General features: G+C 43.0%; 2 protein-coding genes across 3 annotated transcripts; one reads left to right on the top strand and one right to left on the bottom strand.

Annotated features, from left to right (window-relative positions):
- The first annotated feature begins 835 nt into the window (after nt 1-835).
- LOC106613832 (protein FAM78B) lies at nt 836-3,106 on the top strand. The gene is made up of 2 exons (XM_014216485.3): nt 836-1,098; nt 2,132-3,106. Exons 1-2 carry the CDS (start codon nt 836-838, stop codon nt 2,652-2,654), a joined length of 786 nt encoding a protein of 261 aa, XP_014071960.1. The 3' UTR covers nt 2,655-3,106.
- Nucleotides 3,107-4,147: 1,041 nt separating this feature from the next.
- Nucleotides 4,148-17,813, bottom strand: slc35a3a (solute carrier family 35 member A3a). 2 transcript variants are annotated; one of them, XM_014216484.3, is made up of 8 exons: nt 17,510-17,813; nt 16,706-16,918; nt 16,382-16,536; nt 10,580-10,702; nt 10,241-10,415; nt 9,585-9,703; nt 5,439-5,572; nt 4,148-5,320 (listed from the first exon to the last, which is right to left on the bottom strand). In XM_014216484.3, exons 2-8 carry the CDS (start codon nt 16,893-16,895, stop codon nt 5,230-5,232), a joined length of 987 nt encoding a protein of 328 aa, XP_014071959.1. In that variant the 5' UTR covers nt 16,896-16,918; nt 17,510-17,813; the 3' UTR covers nt 4,148-5,229. The 2 variants fall into 2 exon arrangements, with proteins under 2 accessions (XP_014071959.1, XP_082812950.1); XM_082956824.1 differs by lacking the exons at nt 4,148-5,320; nt 5,439-5,572 and adding an exon at nt 5,780-6,121.
- Nucleotides 17,814-18,328: the final 515 nt, after the last annotated feature.

The following is an 18,328-nucleotide window of genomic DNA, read 5'->3' as shown; positions in this document are numbered from 1 at the left end:
AGCGCCAGACGATGCATCGCCTTGGGAGAGAAGAGACAAGACAGCATCCTTAATGTGTCTATACGGGGATTTTATCAAGCCATGCAGCAACAATTCGATACACTGATTGTCGGATTGGATAGAACTGTTGTCTATGATTTCTAGGTTTTTGAACATTTGTTTTTCACCCGCTGATTTATCGAAGCGCGAGTCTGTTGTTCAGCCAATTCTGCAGAGGAAGCGTTGAATAAAAAATGGGGGATCTCTCTGCATTGACCGTGTTTTTATCCTTCGTTTTACACTCATGGTGAGGAATGCCTGGTGGTCTAGATTGTCATCGCTCGGATCAAGCGCGCCTCGTGAGCCGCCAGAGCCGCATCATCATGCATCACGACAACCACCCGACTGGGCCATTGACACGACGCCTCTGAGTGTGCCGCTCTCCCCCGGCTTGTGACATGACAGCCCGGGGAAGAAAGAAGAGGATCAAACGGCACAGACCTGCAAGAGGACGTATGGATTTGAATAATTTTGAGGGGCTGGAGCCCACGGAAGCCCGGACTGCAAGAGAGGGCAGTGCCACGCAGACACCGATAGGCTACACCTGCGATCCGAGGCGTAGAGAGGATCTAATACCACCAACTGCTGTTATTTAATGAATCTGCTCCCCTACCCTAAGATCTGACCACCTATCTGTTTTATCTTTGTGCATAAATGTAAATGGTCCTGATTGCCTTTTTGGATGCATCCAATGCATTGACTAATGTGACATATTAAGCATATTGTTTGTAAGTCGATAGGACGTGACAGTGTTATCATCCTGTCTGGTCCAACTGACTAGAAGCCTAACGTCATCATGGGCTGCATACAGAGCATCGCCTGTAAGTCGCGCATCAAACGCGAAAACATAGTGGTCTATGACGTTTCCGCCACTATCGATCACTCCCCAACAATCATTGAGGAGAACTCTCCTATAGTGTTGCGCTACAAGACGGCCTATTTCAAGGCCTCTGCGCGGATAGTGATGCCCCCTATTCCCCGTAATGAGACTTGGGTGGTGGGTTGGATCCAGGCATGCACACAGATGGAATTCTACAACACCTACAATGACATTGGCATGTGAGTTGATTTCTCCAGGCTGCTGACTGAAGCTCCCCAGCTGCTCCCACCTCCCTCTGCTGCTCTGTCCCAAACTGTCACTTCTCTGGTGCTGTAGGAAGTGTGTGTGTTTTGTGTGGTGTCAAAATGGACATGAATGCAATGCAACAGTTGATATGTGGATATGTGTGAGTGCATGTGTAGCAGAGCATTTGCGCAAACAGAAGGTTAACTATGCACTCACCCTCCTTCATTCAAACCCCCACCAATTGATTCTGTTCCTGTGACTTCACCATCAAAATAGAGATGACAGAGGAGCTAAACAACTGCTCCTAGACATACATTGTGTTCACAGAAACAAGGGAGAGAGAGAGAGAGAGATGCACTGACACGCTCCCACGCTCCTTTCTCTCCAGGAGACAGAATCACACACCCACTGACGAGCAAGACGTACAGCCTCCTCCAGCACTGCCTGGGGGTGTTTTTCTCTGGAGGAGGCGTATGTGAGGTGTATAATCCTGACTGGGGGGGGGTCTAGGGGTGCAGCAGAAAAACATGGGGTACTGACAAATGGAGCTGATCTGTAGGGGAGAACGTGGCATCAGGTCACACCAGCCGACACCCTCTCATTGGCCGAAAAACACAATAAGATATTAACCCACTGACTCACTGAACCATCTATCATACATAGACTCACTGAACCATCTATCATACATAGACTCACTGAACCATCTATCATACATAGACTCACTGAACCATCTATCATACATAGACTCACTGAACCATCTATCATACATAGACTACAGTATGGAGCCCTGAGGTGAAATCCATTTATCAAACTTCTTTTATGTATTTGTATGTCTTACTCAGTTCTTTTTGAGAATGTCTAACAGAGGCTCCCAAATGTAATGTGCTGTGTGAGACACCTAAAGCTCTTTAAGTCTCCTTGTGACCCTACAGTTCGACACTGTTAATCCATGACCCACTAAGAACAGGTTCCAACCCATCATCTATTTAACTGTAGTTTGACCTCTGACCTGTTGTCCTCCTGCAGGTCTAGCTGGGAGCTACCAGAGCTGCGTGAGGGTCTTGTGAGGGCCATCAGTGACTCAGATGGGGTGAGCTACCCCTGGTACGGCAACACCACCGAGACGGTCACCCTGGCGGGGCCCACCTCAAAGCCCTTGCGCTTCACCGTTAGCATGAACGATAACTTCTACCCCAGTGTGACCTGGGCCGTGCCCATCAGCGACAACAACCTGCCCCTGCTCACCCGCATCAAGAGGGACCAGAGCTTCACCACCTGGCTGGTGGCCCTCAACACGGCCACGCGGGAGAAGATCCTTCTGCAGACGGTCAAGTGGCGCATGAGGGTGGACATCCTGGTGGACCCCTCCATGCCCCTTGGCTCCAGAGCCACCCTGACGGGCCAGACACACCAGGACCAGCCCCGCGTCCTAACCCACATGGAGCCCATCCCCCCCAACGCCCTGGGGAGGCCCAACGCCAACGATGCACAGGTGCTGATGTGGAGGCCCAGGAAGGGCCCACCCCTGGTGGTCATCCCTCCTAAGTAGCAGAGAGAAGGAGGGGAGGTGTAACTAGGGCCCAGACATCCTGCCATGATGAGATCAATATGGACAGAGACTTGGGGGACAGCTGCCTTAAATCCCCACCACTGCCTTTGAGTAGAGAGAGGACTGCTGTCTGGACCAGGGCCTAAATACAGACCAGACCCACGGAGGGACCTCTGCCTGCCTTAATAACATCCTCTGTCCTGGAGAAGCAGAGAGGACTAGTCCTTTGTGAGTGTGCCAGGCCCAGCAGGGCTCAGAGTAGGCTACACTCTAGGGGAGCAGCCTGTAGCCTACTGCACACCATGCTGCCTCACCGAGATGACAGAGCAGCCATCTTTAATCACAGACTGTTCTGGGTCTATGACAGTGATGTAGAGGGTTGTCTCTCAAATGGCACCCCATTATCCTTTGGCTCTGGTTAAAGGTAATGCACTATGTGGAGAATAGGTGGCCATTTGAGACTAAGCCAAGGTGTGAGAGGCCCAGCAGTACATGAATGTGGCTTTATGGGTATAATACAGGTGAGATTGGGGAATATAAATGTATTTTATATGTAAGAACAAAGATTGTAGTACATTTAAATGCAGCCTTCATGCTCAGTACAGTTACAGACAAGGATGAATGTGTTACTGGGAAAAGGGGGAAGACAGGCTCTCTATAGCCACCTACAGAATGGCCAAGGAGAACAGCAGTGTGGGCCAGGTCAGGCATGATGTACAGAGAGGAGAAGGAGTCTGAGAATGTAACAAAATGAACTCCCCATGCTGCTCATTACTGAGGTGCAAACCATACTAGCCTTTACACTGATACACACATCCCCTCTGTGACTACACACGCATGCACACACATCCCCTCTGTGACTACACACGCATGCACACACATCCCCTCTGTGACTACACCCAAGCCATAATTCTATGAGGGACGAGTGGGCTGAATAGGATATTACAAATCAATTGTTTATATTGAAGGTCATATCACATACTGTGTATGGTAGACACTGTATGGTGACAAACGTCCATTGAGAGCCAGTCATTCACAGTAACAGATGTGTCCTGAGAACAGAACGACTCGGACTGGGAGGATGTACAGAACTGTACATTCAATATGTACAGTGGGACAACGTGGCCAGGTATTCCAAAGGGTTTCATAAAGGATGCGTGGGAGATTTAGCATGCAAGCATTGTTTTTAATTCAATAAAATGAAAGTAAAACATGTTTGCGTGTTCTAAGAACGTCTTTGAATTCATCTGCAAGTGTAATAGTTGTTGCCCTCAGTCGAACATTGCCAGTGTACACACGGCTGCTGCATATTCATGTTTCGGTGTTGACAGAGGGTCAGTGGAATCAGTCAATCCTCTAAGCTATAGGTCTCACGCACAATATGCACTCAGAAGATGTATTACTGTCAGATATAATAGGGAGAGTATGAGTGTGACTGTGTTTGCATCTCATGGATCAGAGCACTTGTAGAATTTCTAAATGACACACTCGTCTTTGATGTAGGAAACATTTTCTTTATGGATGATTGGTAAATACAGTAACAAAGTCATCCTTACCCGCTTCCCCAAATAACAAACAAATCAAGTGACCACAAGGACAGGAAAAGTACAAGGGTCGTTTCACCAATTGGGTGCCTTTTGAGTAGTGTAACTTGGAAAAAAAAGAATGTTTGATTTCACGTAATTTTAACACTGTCAAAGACCACATGTTCAACTTCATAAAAACACATTTTCCCATCTCAAAATAATATTATAGTAAGGGCCAATTAAAGTAACAGGGTTGACGATTTAATCTTAAAAACAGCCATAAATCCCCTTGTGACAGAAAATGGCCAAAAAGAGTAGAACCAGCTTTTTTTACACTATGGTTTGAATATTAGATGTTCAGTGTTTCTTTATATTTAAAATGAGAATTCAGTTCAGGTAACAGGGTTGACCTTAAAATTAGGGAAAGACGTAAATTAATAACTAATCACATTAAATAAATAATCATCTTTAGAAATACAGTATATACACAAAAGGGCACTTCAATTAATATAACAGACTTTAAAAAATGTAATATCGGTGCACAATTTTCCTTAAAATATCAAAGGGGCGCAAAAGGCACTCATTTCGTGGAACGACCCACAAACAGAGTTCTACAGCAACATAGTTGATCAGTATGTCTGCGGAGTCCAATACATCTGGACTATTGTCACAAGCCATGTGTGAACATTATGGTGTCTTTGTTTTACCGATCATCTTCATGATTGAGCTGATGACAGTAACATTAAGACAGGGGAACCCCCCCCAACTAGTTTTGGCCCAGTGCGGTAAGCTGGCTGACCAGTACACTGCTCAGCTTGGTCATGACTCATGGGTCTATTTCTCTGTAGTGGTAACCATGGTGAGGCACAGCCTTGTCTGGCTACTTCCTGGTCACATTTCATAGTTGATGCACTTCATGGTGTCAGAGGCCCATCTCAATACCACTAGTCTAGTGTCATTCACTCCCCTTCTCTCTTCCTCTCCACTTCTCATATCTTCTTTTACCTGACCTCTCTTTCGGTCCTCCTTTTTTTCCTCTGCGATGTCCCCTAGGCACGACTGGGGTTGGGGGAGGGCTTGCCCTCGTAGCCATACAGGAAGGTGGCCACGATGACCAGCATTGCACCCATGAAGAACACACTGGAGAGGACACAAGACAAGAAAAGACACAGCATTACACGTGTCAGAGACGAGCAACATTCAATTAGTTCATTAAAATAACCCGGCTCAAGAGAGAATGTGTGTGTTTTGTGAGAACCTAGTTGGGTCGAAGTCCTGCAGCCAGAAGTAGGATATGAGTGTTGACAGAATGATGGAGAGTGACGTAGCGAAGCCCTTCAGGATGTTGTCTGCATACTTGATGACAGCTGCTATAACCAGCCCTCCTAGTGCCTAGAGAAACACACACCAGATATGGACTGGATGAGCTGTGGGCAAAGGGACACTATAATACTACTAAGCTCACACAATTGGAATGAGATCAAGCAATAGCACCTTAGTCAAGAGGCATGGCAATATTCATTCAACATGATTAACAGTGCAAGATTTTTCACTTAAAACTGTACAGTCGTGGCCAAAAGTTTTGAGAATGACAAATGTTAATTTTCACAAAGTCTGCTGCCTCAGTTTGTATGATGGCAATTTGCATATACTCCAGAATGTTATGAAGAGTGATAAGATGAATTGCAATTAATTGCAAAGTCCCTCTTTGCCATGCAAATGAACTGAATCCCCCCAAAACATTTCCACTGCATTTCAGCCCTGCCACAAAAGGACCAGCTGACATGTCAGTGATTCTTTCGTTAACACAGGTATGAGTGTTGACGAGGACAAGGCTGGAGATCACTCTGTCATGCTGATTGAGTTCGAATAACAGACTGGAAGCTTCAAAAGGAGGATGGTGCTTGGAATCATTGTTCTTCCCCTGTCAACCATGGTTACCTGCAAGGAAACACATGCCGTCATCATTGCTATGCACAAAAAGGGCTTCACAGGCAAGGATATTGCTGCCAGTAAGATTGCACCTAAATCAACCATTTATCGGATCATCAAGAACTTTAAGGAGAGCGGTTCAATTGTTGTGAAGAAGGCTTCAGGGCGCCCAAGAAAGTCCAGCAAGAGCCAGAACCGTCTCCTAAAGTTGATTCAGCTGCGGGATCGGGGCACCACCAGTACAGAGCTTGCTCAGGAATGGCAGCAGGCAGGTGTGAGTGCATCTGCACGCACAGTGAGTAGAGGTCGATCGGAATGGCTGATTAATTAGGGCCAATTTCAAGTTTTCATAAATCGGTAATCGCCATTTTTGGACACCGATTGTGGCCGATTTTTTAACCTTTATTTAACTAGGCAAGTCAGTTAAAAACACATTCTTATTTTCAATGACGGCCTAGGAACGGTGGGTTAACTGCCTTGGTCAGGGGCAGAACAACTGATTTTTAATCAACCTTAACATAATCACTAGTTAACTACACATGGTTGATGATATTACTAGTTTATCTTGCGTGTCCTGCGTTGCATATAATCGATGCGGTGCCTGTTAATTTCTCATCGAATCACAGCCTACTTCCTCAAACGGATGATGATTTAACAAACGCATTCGCGAAAAAAGCACTGTCATTGCACCAATGTGTACCTAACCATAAACATCAATGCCTTTCTTTAAAATCAATACACAAGTATATATTTTTAAACCTGCATATTTAGTTAATACTGCCTGCTAACATGACTTTCTTTTAACTAGGGAAATTGTGTCACTTCTCTTGTGTTCCGTGAAAGCAGTCAGGGTATATGCAGCAGTTTTGGCCGCCTGGCTCGTTGCGAACTGTGTGAAGTCCATTTATTCCTAACAAAGACCGTAATTAATTTGTTAATTGTACATAATTATGACATAACATTGAAGGTTGTACAATGTAACAGCAATATTTAGACTTAGGGATGCCACCCGTTAGATAAAATACAGAACGGTTCTGTATTTCACTGAAAGAATAAACATTTTGTTTTCGAAATGATAGTTTCCGAATTTGACCATATTATTGACCTAAGGCTCGTATTTCTGTGTGTTATTATGTTATAATTAAGTCTATGATTTGATATTTGATATAGCAGTCTGACTGAGCGGTGGTAGGCAGCAGCAGGCTCGTAAGCATTCATCCAAACAGCACTTTCGTGCGTTTGCCAGCAGCTCTTCGTTGTGCTTCAAGCATTAAGCTGTTTATGACTTCAAGCCTATCAACTCCCGAGATTAGGCTGGTGTAACCGATGTGAAATGGCTAGCTAGTTAGCGGGGTGCGCGCTAAAAGCGTTTCAATCGGTGACGGCACTCGCTCTGAGACCTTGAAGTAGTTGTTCCCCTTGCTCTGCAAGGGCCACGGCATTTGTGGAGCAATGGATAACGATGCTTCGAGGGTGGCTGTGTTCCTGGTTTGAGCCCAGGTAGAAGCGAGGAGAGGGACAGAAGCTATACTGTTACACTGGCAATACTAAAGTGCCTATAAGAACATCCAATAGTCAAAGGTATATGAAATACAAATGGTATAGAGATAAATAGTCCTATAATAACTACAACCTAAAACTTCTTACCTGGGAATATTGAAGACTCATGTTAAAAGGAACCACCAGCTTTCATATGTTCTGAGCAAGGAAGTTAAACGTTAGCTTTTTTCCATGGCACATATTGCACTTTTACTTTCTTCTCCAACACTTTGTTTTTGCATTATTTAAACCAAATTGAACATGTTTCATTATTTATTTGAGGCTAAATTGATTTGATTGATGTATTATATTAAGTTAAAATAAAAGTGTTCATTCAGTATTGTTGTAATTGTCATTATTACAAATAAATATATAAATAATTATTATTATTTTGTATAATTTTTTTAAATTTTAAAATCGGCAGATTAATCGGTACCGGGGTTTTTGGTCCTCCAATAATCGGTATCGGCGTTGAAAAAAATCATAATCAGTCGACCTCTAACAGTGAGGCGAAGACTTTTGGAGGATGGCCTGGTGTCAAGAAGGGCAGCAAAGAAGCCACTTCTCTCCAGGAAAAACATCAGGGACAGACTGATATTCTGCAAAAGGTACAGGGATTGGACTGCTGAGGACTGGGGTAAAGTCACTTTGTCTGATGAATCCTCTTTCCGATTGTTTGGGGCATCCGGAAAAAAGCTTGTCCGGAGAAGACAAGGTGAGCGCTACCATCAGTCCTGTGTCATGCCAACAGTAAAGCATCCTGAGAACATTCATGTGTGGGGTTGCTTCTCAGCCAAGGGAGTGGGCTCACTCACAATTTTGCCTAAGAACACAGCCATGAATAAAGAATGGTACCAACACATCCTCGAGAGCAACTTCTCCCAACCATCCAGGAACAGTTTGGTGACAAACAATGCCTTTTCCAGCATGATAGAACACCTTGCCATAAGGCAAAAGTGATAACTAAGTGGCTCGGGGAACAAAACATCAATATTTTGTGTCCAAGGCCAGGAAACTCCCCAGACCTTAATCCCATTGAGAACTTGTGGTCAATCCTCAAGAGGCGGGTGGACAAACAAAACCCACAAATTCTGACAAACTCCAAGCATTGATTATGCAAGAATGGGCTGCCATCAGTCAGGATGTGACCCAGAAGTTAACTGACAGCATGCCAGGGCGGATTGCAGACGTCTTGAAAAAGAAGGGTCAACACTGCAAATATGGACTCTTTGCATCAACTTCATGTAATTGTCAATAAAAGCTTTTGAGACTTATGAAATGCTTGTAATTATACTTCAGTATTCCATAGAACATCTGACAAAAATATCTGAAGACACTGAAGCAGCAAACTTTGTGGAAATTAATATTTGTGTCATTCTCAAAACCTTTGGCCACGACTGGTTCTGACTTTTAAACTTGAAATATCCTTATTCCATGTTACTGAGGGAGAGAAGGGAACGCAGAATGTTTACATTCTGTCAGAACATGTTATTGTTAGACATCAGGTATCCTATGGAGAGAAGGGCCACATTCTGGTACAAGTCAACAGGACAGCCGTGAGTTGGGGAAGAGTGAGGAATTTGGGCCAAGGTCAGGTCAAGCCAGATGAAGTGAGAAAGAACAGGCATCACTAAAGTCCTGTCTAGCAACAGAGATGTATTGGCTGTCCAGATGTGTGAGATGCCTCAGCATAGGAGGAAGGTTTAAATACCAGTGCTTGTGTAAATATGTCTTTGTGTTATGCAGCTGTGTGACCCAGTGGGTGAATAAACTTGGTTTGATCTTTACTAGTCGTCCGTGAGTTTTACTCTGTTTATTTAGAATCTAACAACACGATTTCTTCACATTTGTAGCTTGTGAACTAACAGTACATACTGAGTACATTTGACCTGCAGCTCACAGGTGACGTAAACAAAATAATAGTGAGATGTACCTGCAGAGCCACCACTATCCAGGTGACTGTGTTGTATCCCTGGAACATCCCAGACTCTAGGACTCTCTCCCCATCGTACGCAAACATCCCCATCAGACCAAACACTAGGCCAAACATTCCTACACACAGACAAACAGGCAGATGATATGAGTTTGAACTGAATATGAATGATAGGAAAATGGATTTAACGTAACCCTGCCAGCTTTCATCAAAAACAATAACCTGCAGTGATTGACTGAAAAAAACCAAATGTCTACATCCATAGACATTAATGTTAAAACACTAGTCTCATCCAATGTGTATGAGGATGAATGCAGCATTTTCTCAATGCAGAAACTCTATACAGAAAACTAGCACAAGTTCACACCAGGAAATTAATCACAGGAGAATTAACACACTCAGGGATTTCACCAGGAGGCCAATGGTGACATGTTCAGCTGTAAAAAAAAAACTCAGCAGGAAGACTCATTTGGCACCGAGAGAAAAACACAGGGTTTCAGTGAGGAGGAAGGAACACTAAAAACTCACTTCAAAGACACAGTACTAGAGCGCTGTCATAAATAATATTTATTTGATAATAACAGAGTAATTCTGGGACGGAAAACTGGAACAAGTGCCCTTACAACCCGAGTATGGTAGAACCATTTCATACTGACCCAGTTGGATATTACGGACCCAGACACTCTGTTTTGTCTCTTTGAGGATCTTCTCAAAGTAAACGCCAGCAAAGCCACTGGAGAAGCAGGCCACCAGCACCGCCGCCACGCCAACAAACTGGGACCCCGCAGACAGCTGCTCCTTCTCAGGGGCCCCAGGGGACTCAGAGGGCCACTAGACATTGGACACACACACACACACACACACACACACACACACACACACACACACACACACACACACACACACACACACACAAAGATACAAAAACACACTGGAGTGAGTAAAATGCAGGTTTAAAAAAAAGTGGATTTTAAAGGAGTTGGAGTAGAGTTTACCTGGACAAGTGCAACCCCAGCCATGAGGATGAGCAGGGAGAGCCACTGGTACACACCCAGTCTTCGGCCCAGCATGGACACTGAGAAGAGAGCTGTGGTGAGGATCTTCAGCTGGTAGGTCACCTGGTGGAGACAGACAAGGAGAAAACAGGAGACACCATTTAGAGACCATAAAAAGTATACTACCCCAGACACTAATACAGTGCCTTCAGAAAGTATTCACACCGCTTTACTTTTTCCACATTGTGTTGTGTTACAGCCTGAACTTACTATTTGTCACTGGCCGACACACAATATCCCATAATGTCAAACAGGATTGATGTTTTTTTGAAATTGTAACAAATTAATTAAAAATGAAAAGCTGAAAGGAGTCAATAAGTATTAAACAATTGTTATGGAGAAGCCTAAATTAGTTCAGGAGTAAAGATTTGCTTAACAAGTCACATAAGAAGTTGGATGGACTCACTCACTCACTCTGTGTGCAATAGTGTTTAACATGATTTTGAATGACTGTTTCCCCACACATAGACAATTATCTGTAAGGTTTCAAACACAGATTCAACCAAAAAGACCAGGTAGGTTTTCCAATGCCTCGCAATCAAGGGCACCTATTGGTAGACTGGTAAAAATAAAAAGCATACATTGAATATCCCTTTGAGCACGGTGAAGTTATTAATTACACATTGGATGGTGTATCAATACACCCAGTCACCCAGTCACCCAGCACCCAGCATACAGGCATCCTTCCTAACTCAGTTGCCAGAGAGGAAGGAAACTCAGGGATTTCACCAGGAGGCCAATGGTGACTTTGTTTAATGGCTGTGATAGGAGAAAAGTGAGGATGGATCATCAACCTTGCAGTTACTCCACAATACTAATCTAAATGACAGAGTGAAAATAAGAAACCCTATAAATAAAAATATTCCAAAACATGCATCCTATTTTCAATAAGGCACTAAAGTAAAACTGCTAAAAATGTGGCAAAGAAATTCACTTTATGTCCTGAAGACAAAGTGGTATGTTTGGGGCAAATTCAACTCTTTATTTTTTCAAGTATGGTGATGGCTTCATCATGTTACAACCTGGTCTCAGAGCATTTCTTATTATTCTGTACACTTAAATCCGAGACATTGCATTTAGTTTGATATATGTTACGTTTCGTATGTATTCATTTTTGGATGTCTAGCATCCATTTTGTATGATATGTTACGAATTCCAATTTGTAGTGGCTAACGTTTGCTAGGCTAGGGTATTATGTTAAAGGATTAAGGTTAGGGGGAAGGGTTAGCTAAAAAGGGTTATGGTTAGGGGAAGGGTTAACTAACATGCTAAGTAGTTGCAAACAATGTTCCCTCTAAAGCTGCACGCAGTAGCCCCGAGACTGTGGCACAGAAGAAATATCAGCCCACAGAGAGAAGCACGAGACTGAACTTCACTCAACTTCCTAGAGCAGTGGTCATCTCCAAAGCATTCCTAGTCGATCACCAAACATTTCTGTAAAAAAAAAACAACGATAAAGCCTTGTGTTCCTACATCTTTTTATTTAGTCTGGGGATTCAGCTGCCCTGCGCGCCAGGTAGGCAAATTGCTGCCATTTTGAACCATTACATGTGTCTGAAGGTACAAACTCTGCCTTCCCGATGTGCCCGGAGAGCAAATCAAGTGCACTACAGGCCTACCGCTGGCCAATCGGAAGGCTCAGATGACCGTGTCTGCAGTATCGTAGCAGGCATAAAATAAAGCTACAGCAAAGTTGATACTGTGAGATTTCAAAATGTTTAAAACCATGACTAGAGAGAGACAACAAATACAGCAAAGATATGCTGTTTTTAATGAGTGAATTCATGTTTAAGTTCTTACTCAGCACTGTCAACACTTTTATAAAAGTGTTAAATACAGCCATAAAATGCACATTCTTCCCATTTCCACTGCGCTACAACAAGCACTGCAGCAGTAATACAGTTCATTCGGAAAGTATTCAGACCCCTTCCCTTTTTCTAACTTTTGTTACGTTACAGCCTTATTCTAAAATTGATTAAATAAAATTTTAAAAACATCTCATCAATCTACACACAATACAGAAAAAAACAGAAATACCTTATTTACATAAGTATTCAGACCCTTTGCTAGGAGACTCAAAATTGAGCTCAGGTGCATCCTGTTTCCATTGATCATCCTTGAGATGTTTCTACAACTTGGAGTCCACCTGTGGTAAATTCAACTGATTGGACATGATTTGGAAAGGCACACACCTGTCTATATAAGGTCCCACAGTTGACAGTGCATGTCAGATCAAAAACCAAGCCATGAGGTCGAAGGAATTGTCCGTAGATCTCCGAAAAGGCACCTAAAGGACTCTCAGACCATGAGAAACAAGATTCTCTGGTCTGATGAAACCAAGATTGAACTCTTTGGCCTGAATGCCAAGCATCACATCTGAAGGAAACTTTGCACCACCCTACAGTGAAGCATTGTGGTGGCAGCATCATGCTGTGGGATGTTTTTCAGCAGCAGGGACTGGGAGACTCGTCAGGATCGAAGGAATCGGATAGATGAACAGAGCAAAGTACAGAGATCCTTGAGGAAAACCTGCTCAGGACCTCAGACTGGGGCAAAGGTTCACCTTCCAACAAGACAACGCCCTAAGCACACAGCCAAGACAATGCAGGAGTGACTTCGGGACAAGTCTGGCTGAGTGCCCCAGCCAGAGCCCAGACTTAAACTTGATCTAACATCTCTGGAGACCTGAAAATACTGTGCAGTAACCCTCCCCATCCAACCTGACAGAGATTGAGAGAATCTGTAGTGAAGAATGGGAGAATCTCCCCAAATACAGGTGTGCCAAGCTTGTAGCGTCATACCCAAGAAGACTCTGGGCTTTAATCGCTGCCAAAGGTGCCTCAACAAAGTACTGAGTAAAGGTTCTGAACACTTATATAAAATGTATATTTCTGTTTTTTATTTTTAATACATTTGCAAAAATGTCTTAAAAAGTTGTTTTTGCTTTGTCATTATTGGGTATTCTGTGTAGATTGATGAGGAAAAAGAACAAATTAATCAATTTTAGAATAAGGCTGTAACGTACCAAAATGTGGAAAAAGTCAAGGGGTCTGAATACTTTACGAATGCATTGTAAATGAGTAAGAAATTATATAGGCTTACGTTGTTGTTATTATTAGTGTCTTGGGTCTTTTTTAATGTCAAGGAATATTTCCCTTTCTCTGTTCATAGGCGTAACATGAATTTGTGCATGAGGCAGAAATAATGAGATGCGACTTGAGTTTCGCCATCAGCTGGAAGACGGTGTCCCTTTTTGGTAAGGGAGAGCGGAAGGATGTTGAGGCGGACCCTCAGTCTGCTGCTCTCTCCCATTAGACTGACCATTAGATGCAGGCACCAGCAAAATACAAATGAAAAGCTTTTTTTTTTAAGGTATGTGCACTCAGCTGTGCCTCACAAGTAATACAACAACGGATCTATTGCCAGTGTGATCATATAACCAACCTCAAATTTTGCAATATAATTTAAAAAAATGGCCCAAACAACAATGCATTGGTAGGGCAATTCAAGCAAAGCCAATATGCGGTGATAATGTATTGGGCCTATAGCTTACTACAACAACCTAATTGTTACAGTACTGTTCGTAATTGGTTAATATTGCATAGGCTAGATCTCGGCTTGCATTTTGACTCAAATAGTGATCTTGACTCAGAAAACGTTGGAAGCACTTTTCTGAGTGTTTTCGCTGTTAACACTATCAACGTTTCCCTTTACTACAGCAATTGTCATCGAATAAATGCAATATTAGCCACTTTCAACGCAACATACAGAAACAAAACTAACTATGCATGAGATTTTGTTGTAGGCAGAATGCATGGGAGTAGGATTCAATATGCATTGACATATTCTACACAGACCAGTGCAGCATAAACAATCAGAGCTGCAGTAGGCCTATATGCAAATAGACCATTGTTATATATGGATCTGTGCCATTTACTTTGAACTGGACTGTGTTTATAGCATGAGCAGTCGTGAGTAGATGCTGCCTGTTTTGAGATCAGCGAGCTGCATGTACCCATGTGTGCACATTCTATTAATATATTTTGCTAGTTAGTGAGTTATTAGCCCAGTTATAGATCATTTGTAGTCAGCAATAGGGGAGTGATTGCTTCCTACAAGAGCACAAAATATGTACATTTCTAGACATCTTTGAAAAGCGAGTCAGGTAAAGAGCTATTTTCTTGCCTTAAAGAGGCAGTGTTGTATTTTGAGACAGGCTTGAATAAGCTAAGTAACCAATAGGCAGCGGGTAGCAAAATTTGTCTGATTGTCTGTAATAATGCGTTTTACTTTGTAAAGTGGTTTCTTGCACCAAATAACAACATTTTCAGTCACCTCCTTGTCTGAAGGACAAATGGATAAACAGGTTCATGTCAAGCCCTGCATGTTTCTTTCAAATGTCTCATGGAATGTAGGCCTACATTGAACACCACACATTGGCTGCTACTGTAGGCTGAATGATAGAACAGCTATTTCTATGTTAAAATGTTATGAGATGCATTTTCTCCATTACTTTTTATGGTCGGCCAACATTATTATCAAATAGCCACATTAGCATTCTTGGCCACTGTTAAATCTAACTTAAAAACAGGTACAGCCTCTGTGCGCTGGAAGTTGCACAGAATTTTCACAACGTTCAAGTTTGCACTCAGCAGACCCGAAATGTACTCAGTGAGAGTTTTTTGGGGAGGGAATTCAAGCAAAAGGGAATCGAAGCTGTAGCTAAAAAGTAGTAAGTAGTTAAAAAGTTGCTAATTAGCTAAATTGCTAAAGTTGTCCGTGATGAGACTTGAACACTCAACCTTTAGTTTGCTAGCTGTTCCAGTCCTTTTGTTTTTGCCTTAAGTAACCATCTGTCTTATGTAACCATACCAAATGTAACATATCATACTCATTTGACTGTTCTGGACTTACAATTTCTTTGTTATGTCTTCCCTGTGGCTCAGTTGGTAGAGCATGGTGTTTGCAACCCCAGCATGGTGTGTGCAACGCCAGGGTTGTGGGTTTGATTCCCACGGGGGGCCAGTACAAAAAAAAAATAATTTAATGCTTGAAATGAAATGTATGCACTCACTACTTACTGTAAGTCGCTCTGGATAAGAGCGTCTGCTAAATGACTAAAATGTTTTTAAAAAATGTAAAAATGTTATGTATAGTCTATGAGACCAGGCTGAATGTTATGGGTATGCTTGTAATTGGCAAGGACTAGGGAGTTTTTTCAGATAAAAAGAAATGGGATAGAGCTAAGTACAGGCAAAATACTAGAGGAAAACCTGGTTCAGTCCATTTTCCAACAGACGATGTGATACAAATTCACCTTTCAGCAGGACAATAACCTAAAACACAAATCAAATATACACTGAAGTAGCTTACCAAGACGACATTGAATGTTCCTGAGTGGCGTACTTACAGTTTTGACTTAAATCGTCTTGAAAATCTATGGCAAGACTTGAAAATGGCTGTCTAGCAATGATGAACAATCAACTTGACAGACCTTGAATAATATTGTACAATCCAGGAGCTCTTAGAGACTTACCCAGAAAGAGTCACAGCTGTAATCACTGCCAAAGGTGATTCTAACGTGTTGACTCATGGGTGTGAATTCGTATGTAAATTAGGTATTTGTGCATTTCATTTTCAATACATTTGCAAAAATGTCAAACAGGTTTTCACTCTGTCATTATGGGGCATTATGTGTAGAGATGGATGAGAAAAAAAACACTCCATAACAGGTTGTTCTACCTGGTAGGTGGCAGCATCTAGGTTAGACAGAGCCACGTAGAGCAGGTTGTTCTGGAGGGTGTAGATCCCAGAAGGAATGGCCAGCTTCAGGGTCTCTATAGGCTTGTGGGCTATCTCCTGCCTCAGAATACTGCTCAGAGCCCGAACACTGTAGCCTGGGCCATACAGGAGAGAGGTGTACATAGAGGGAAAGTTAGATACCGAGATATAACTTGCATAACCCTTCCATGTGTCATCCACTAGGCCTACATTTATACATAAACACAAAGTCTTATTTTCCTATACTGCAGATGGGAAGTAGACAGCTCTATCCAGACCACTCACTGTGCTCCTTGAAGACGAGCAGCAAACAGGTAATGATCTTCATGAACTCAGCCACCACCACAGCCGAGGAGGCCAGGTAGCGGTGACCATCCCCCTGCAGGGTGCGGGAGTAGCGCATGGTCAGCACCAGAGAGGTGGTCTGGAACACCAGCACCCCCAGAGACAGGTACTTCAGCCTGGAGGATGCCATGTTGGGGACAGACGGGAGTCAGTCTGCAGGAAGAGGGGACAGTCTTAAAACATTCAAAGGAAGAACCGATGGGCCAAATGGCTGCAACTCTTGCTCCTGTGGTCTGGCACTGGAGACAAGCTTCAGTGGTTGTGAAGAAACATTTGCTCACACTTACACTGTAGCCCGGCAGCCAAGCTGGCCTCCTCCTGCTGGCTAACAAACAGCAACACACAATCCTCTCTTTGGCCACAAGATCAGGGGCACCAGCAAATGCCATACTGACAGTTTCCTTGTCCATCAAAGACGAACTACCTTTCATTTGTAGTGTGAGAGGTGCGTTTGGACATTCTCATGATTGGAGAATCCCTTTCAATGACGATTAGACAAAACAAGTCAGGCTACATTGAACAAATGACAGAAAGTTAACCATTCAATGATCAACGTAATAGTTCAACTTTTAATTCAGTTTGATTACAGTCAAAGCAAGTGACCATTCCAAGAAAGTTGGCTGGCTAGCTAGCTAGCTAGCGCAGGTGTCTAATCACTCAACAAGAAAGCAGGCTTGATAATGTTACGCTGGAGACACTGACCCAATCTCATACAGTTTGATAGTGCAAGACTAGCAGACCTACCTGGTAGCACTGGAAAGCTAGCTAGGTAATACAAAAGTTGTTGAACTTGAGCCGTAATTCTTCAAGCGAGAGCTGTAGCGCTAGCTAATGAGCTCAGCTGTCCGTTAGTAGCTAGCCAGGTAACTTATCCACAGTTCAAGTCCTCGCGTCCATTGACCCAGGCTGGCTAACAGCAACGGGATTCTACTATTGCCCCTTCATACCGATGTTGTTGTCCATAATACCATAATTGTTGTCTGCGTTATGACAGTATATATTCTAAAGTTGCAACGACATAGCTAAATCAAAAGCATTTTGTATGATTTTACTTCCTTGTACAGTATTTTTGCTTCCTCATCTGCTCAGAACACTAACAACTGACCTTCAGCCTGCTCTCTACTGCTGTCTGCTGGATGGGTGGACCATAGAAATCAAATTAATTAAATGTCTGTCTGGTGGACAGGTTTCTGCTGCAAACTGTGGCGGCATTGTCTGTGAGTTTTAGATGAATCGGGTCTTTACTATATGTAAGATTTCTGTCATTCAAGTATGCTCATACTGGCAAGTAAGGTCACATGAAATGTGGTTTGAGGCAACGATGGTTTACATCCTGCGTGTTCCTCCTGGCTCCGTTGGTAAAGTTATGGCTTCAATCCCCCCAGAGATCACATACAGTACAGTGAGTGCATACATTTAAACTGTGTAAGTCACTTTGGATAAAATTGTCTGCCAAGCAGCATAATATCAATGCTTTGCTTTGATTGCTTTATCACTGAATTTGTTCAGTGTAATACAGAGCACAATTTGTTGTAATTAAACCGTTTTATTTGTTTTCATTTC

The sequence above is a fragment of the Salmo salar genome, chromosome 10, assembly GCF_965601325.2.
Source record: "Salmo salar chromosome 10, fSalSal1, whole genome shotgun sequence".
Lineage (NCBI taxonomy): Eukaryota > Metazoa > Chordata > Actinopteri > Salmoniformes > Salmonidae > Salmo > Salmo salar.
This window is presented reverse-complemented; position numbering and strand designations above follow the sequence as displayed.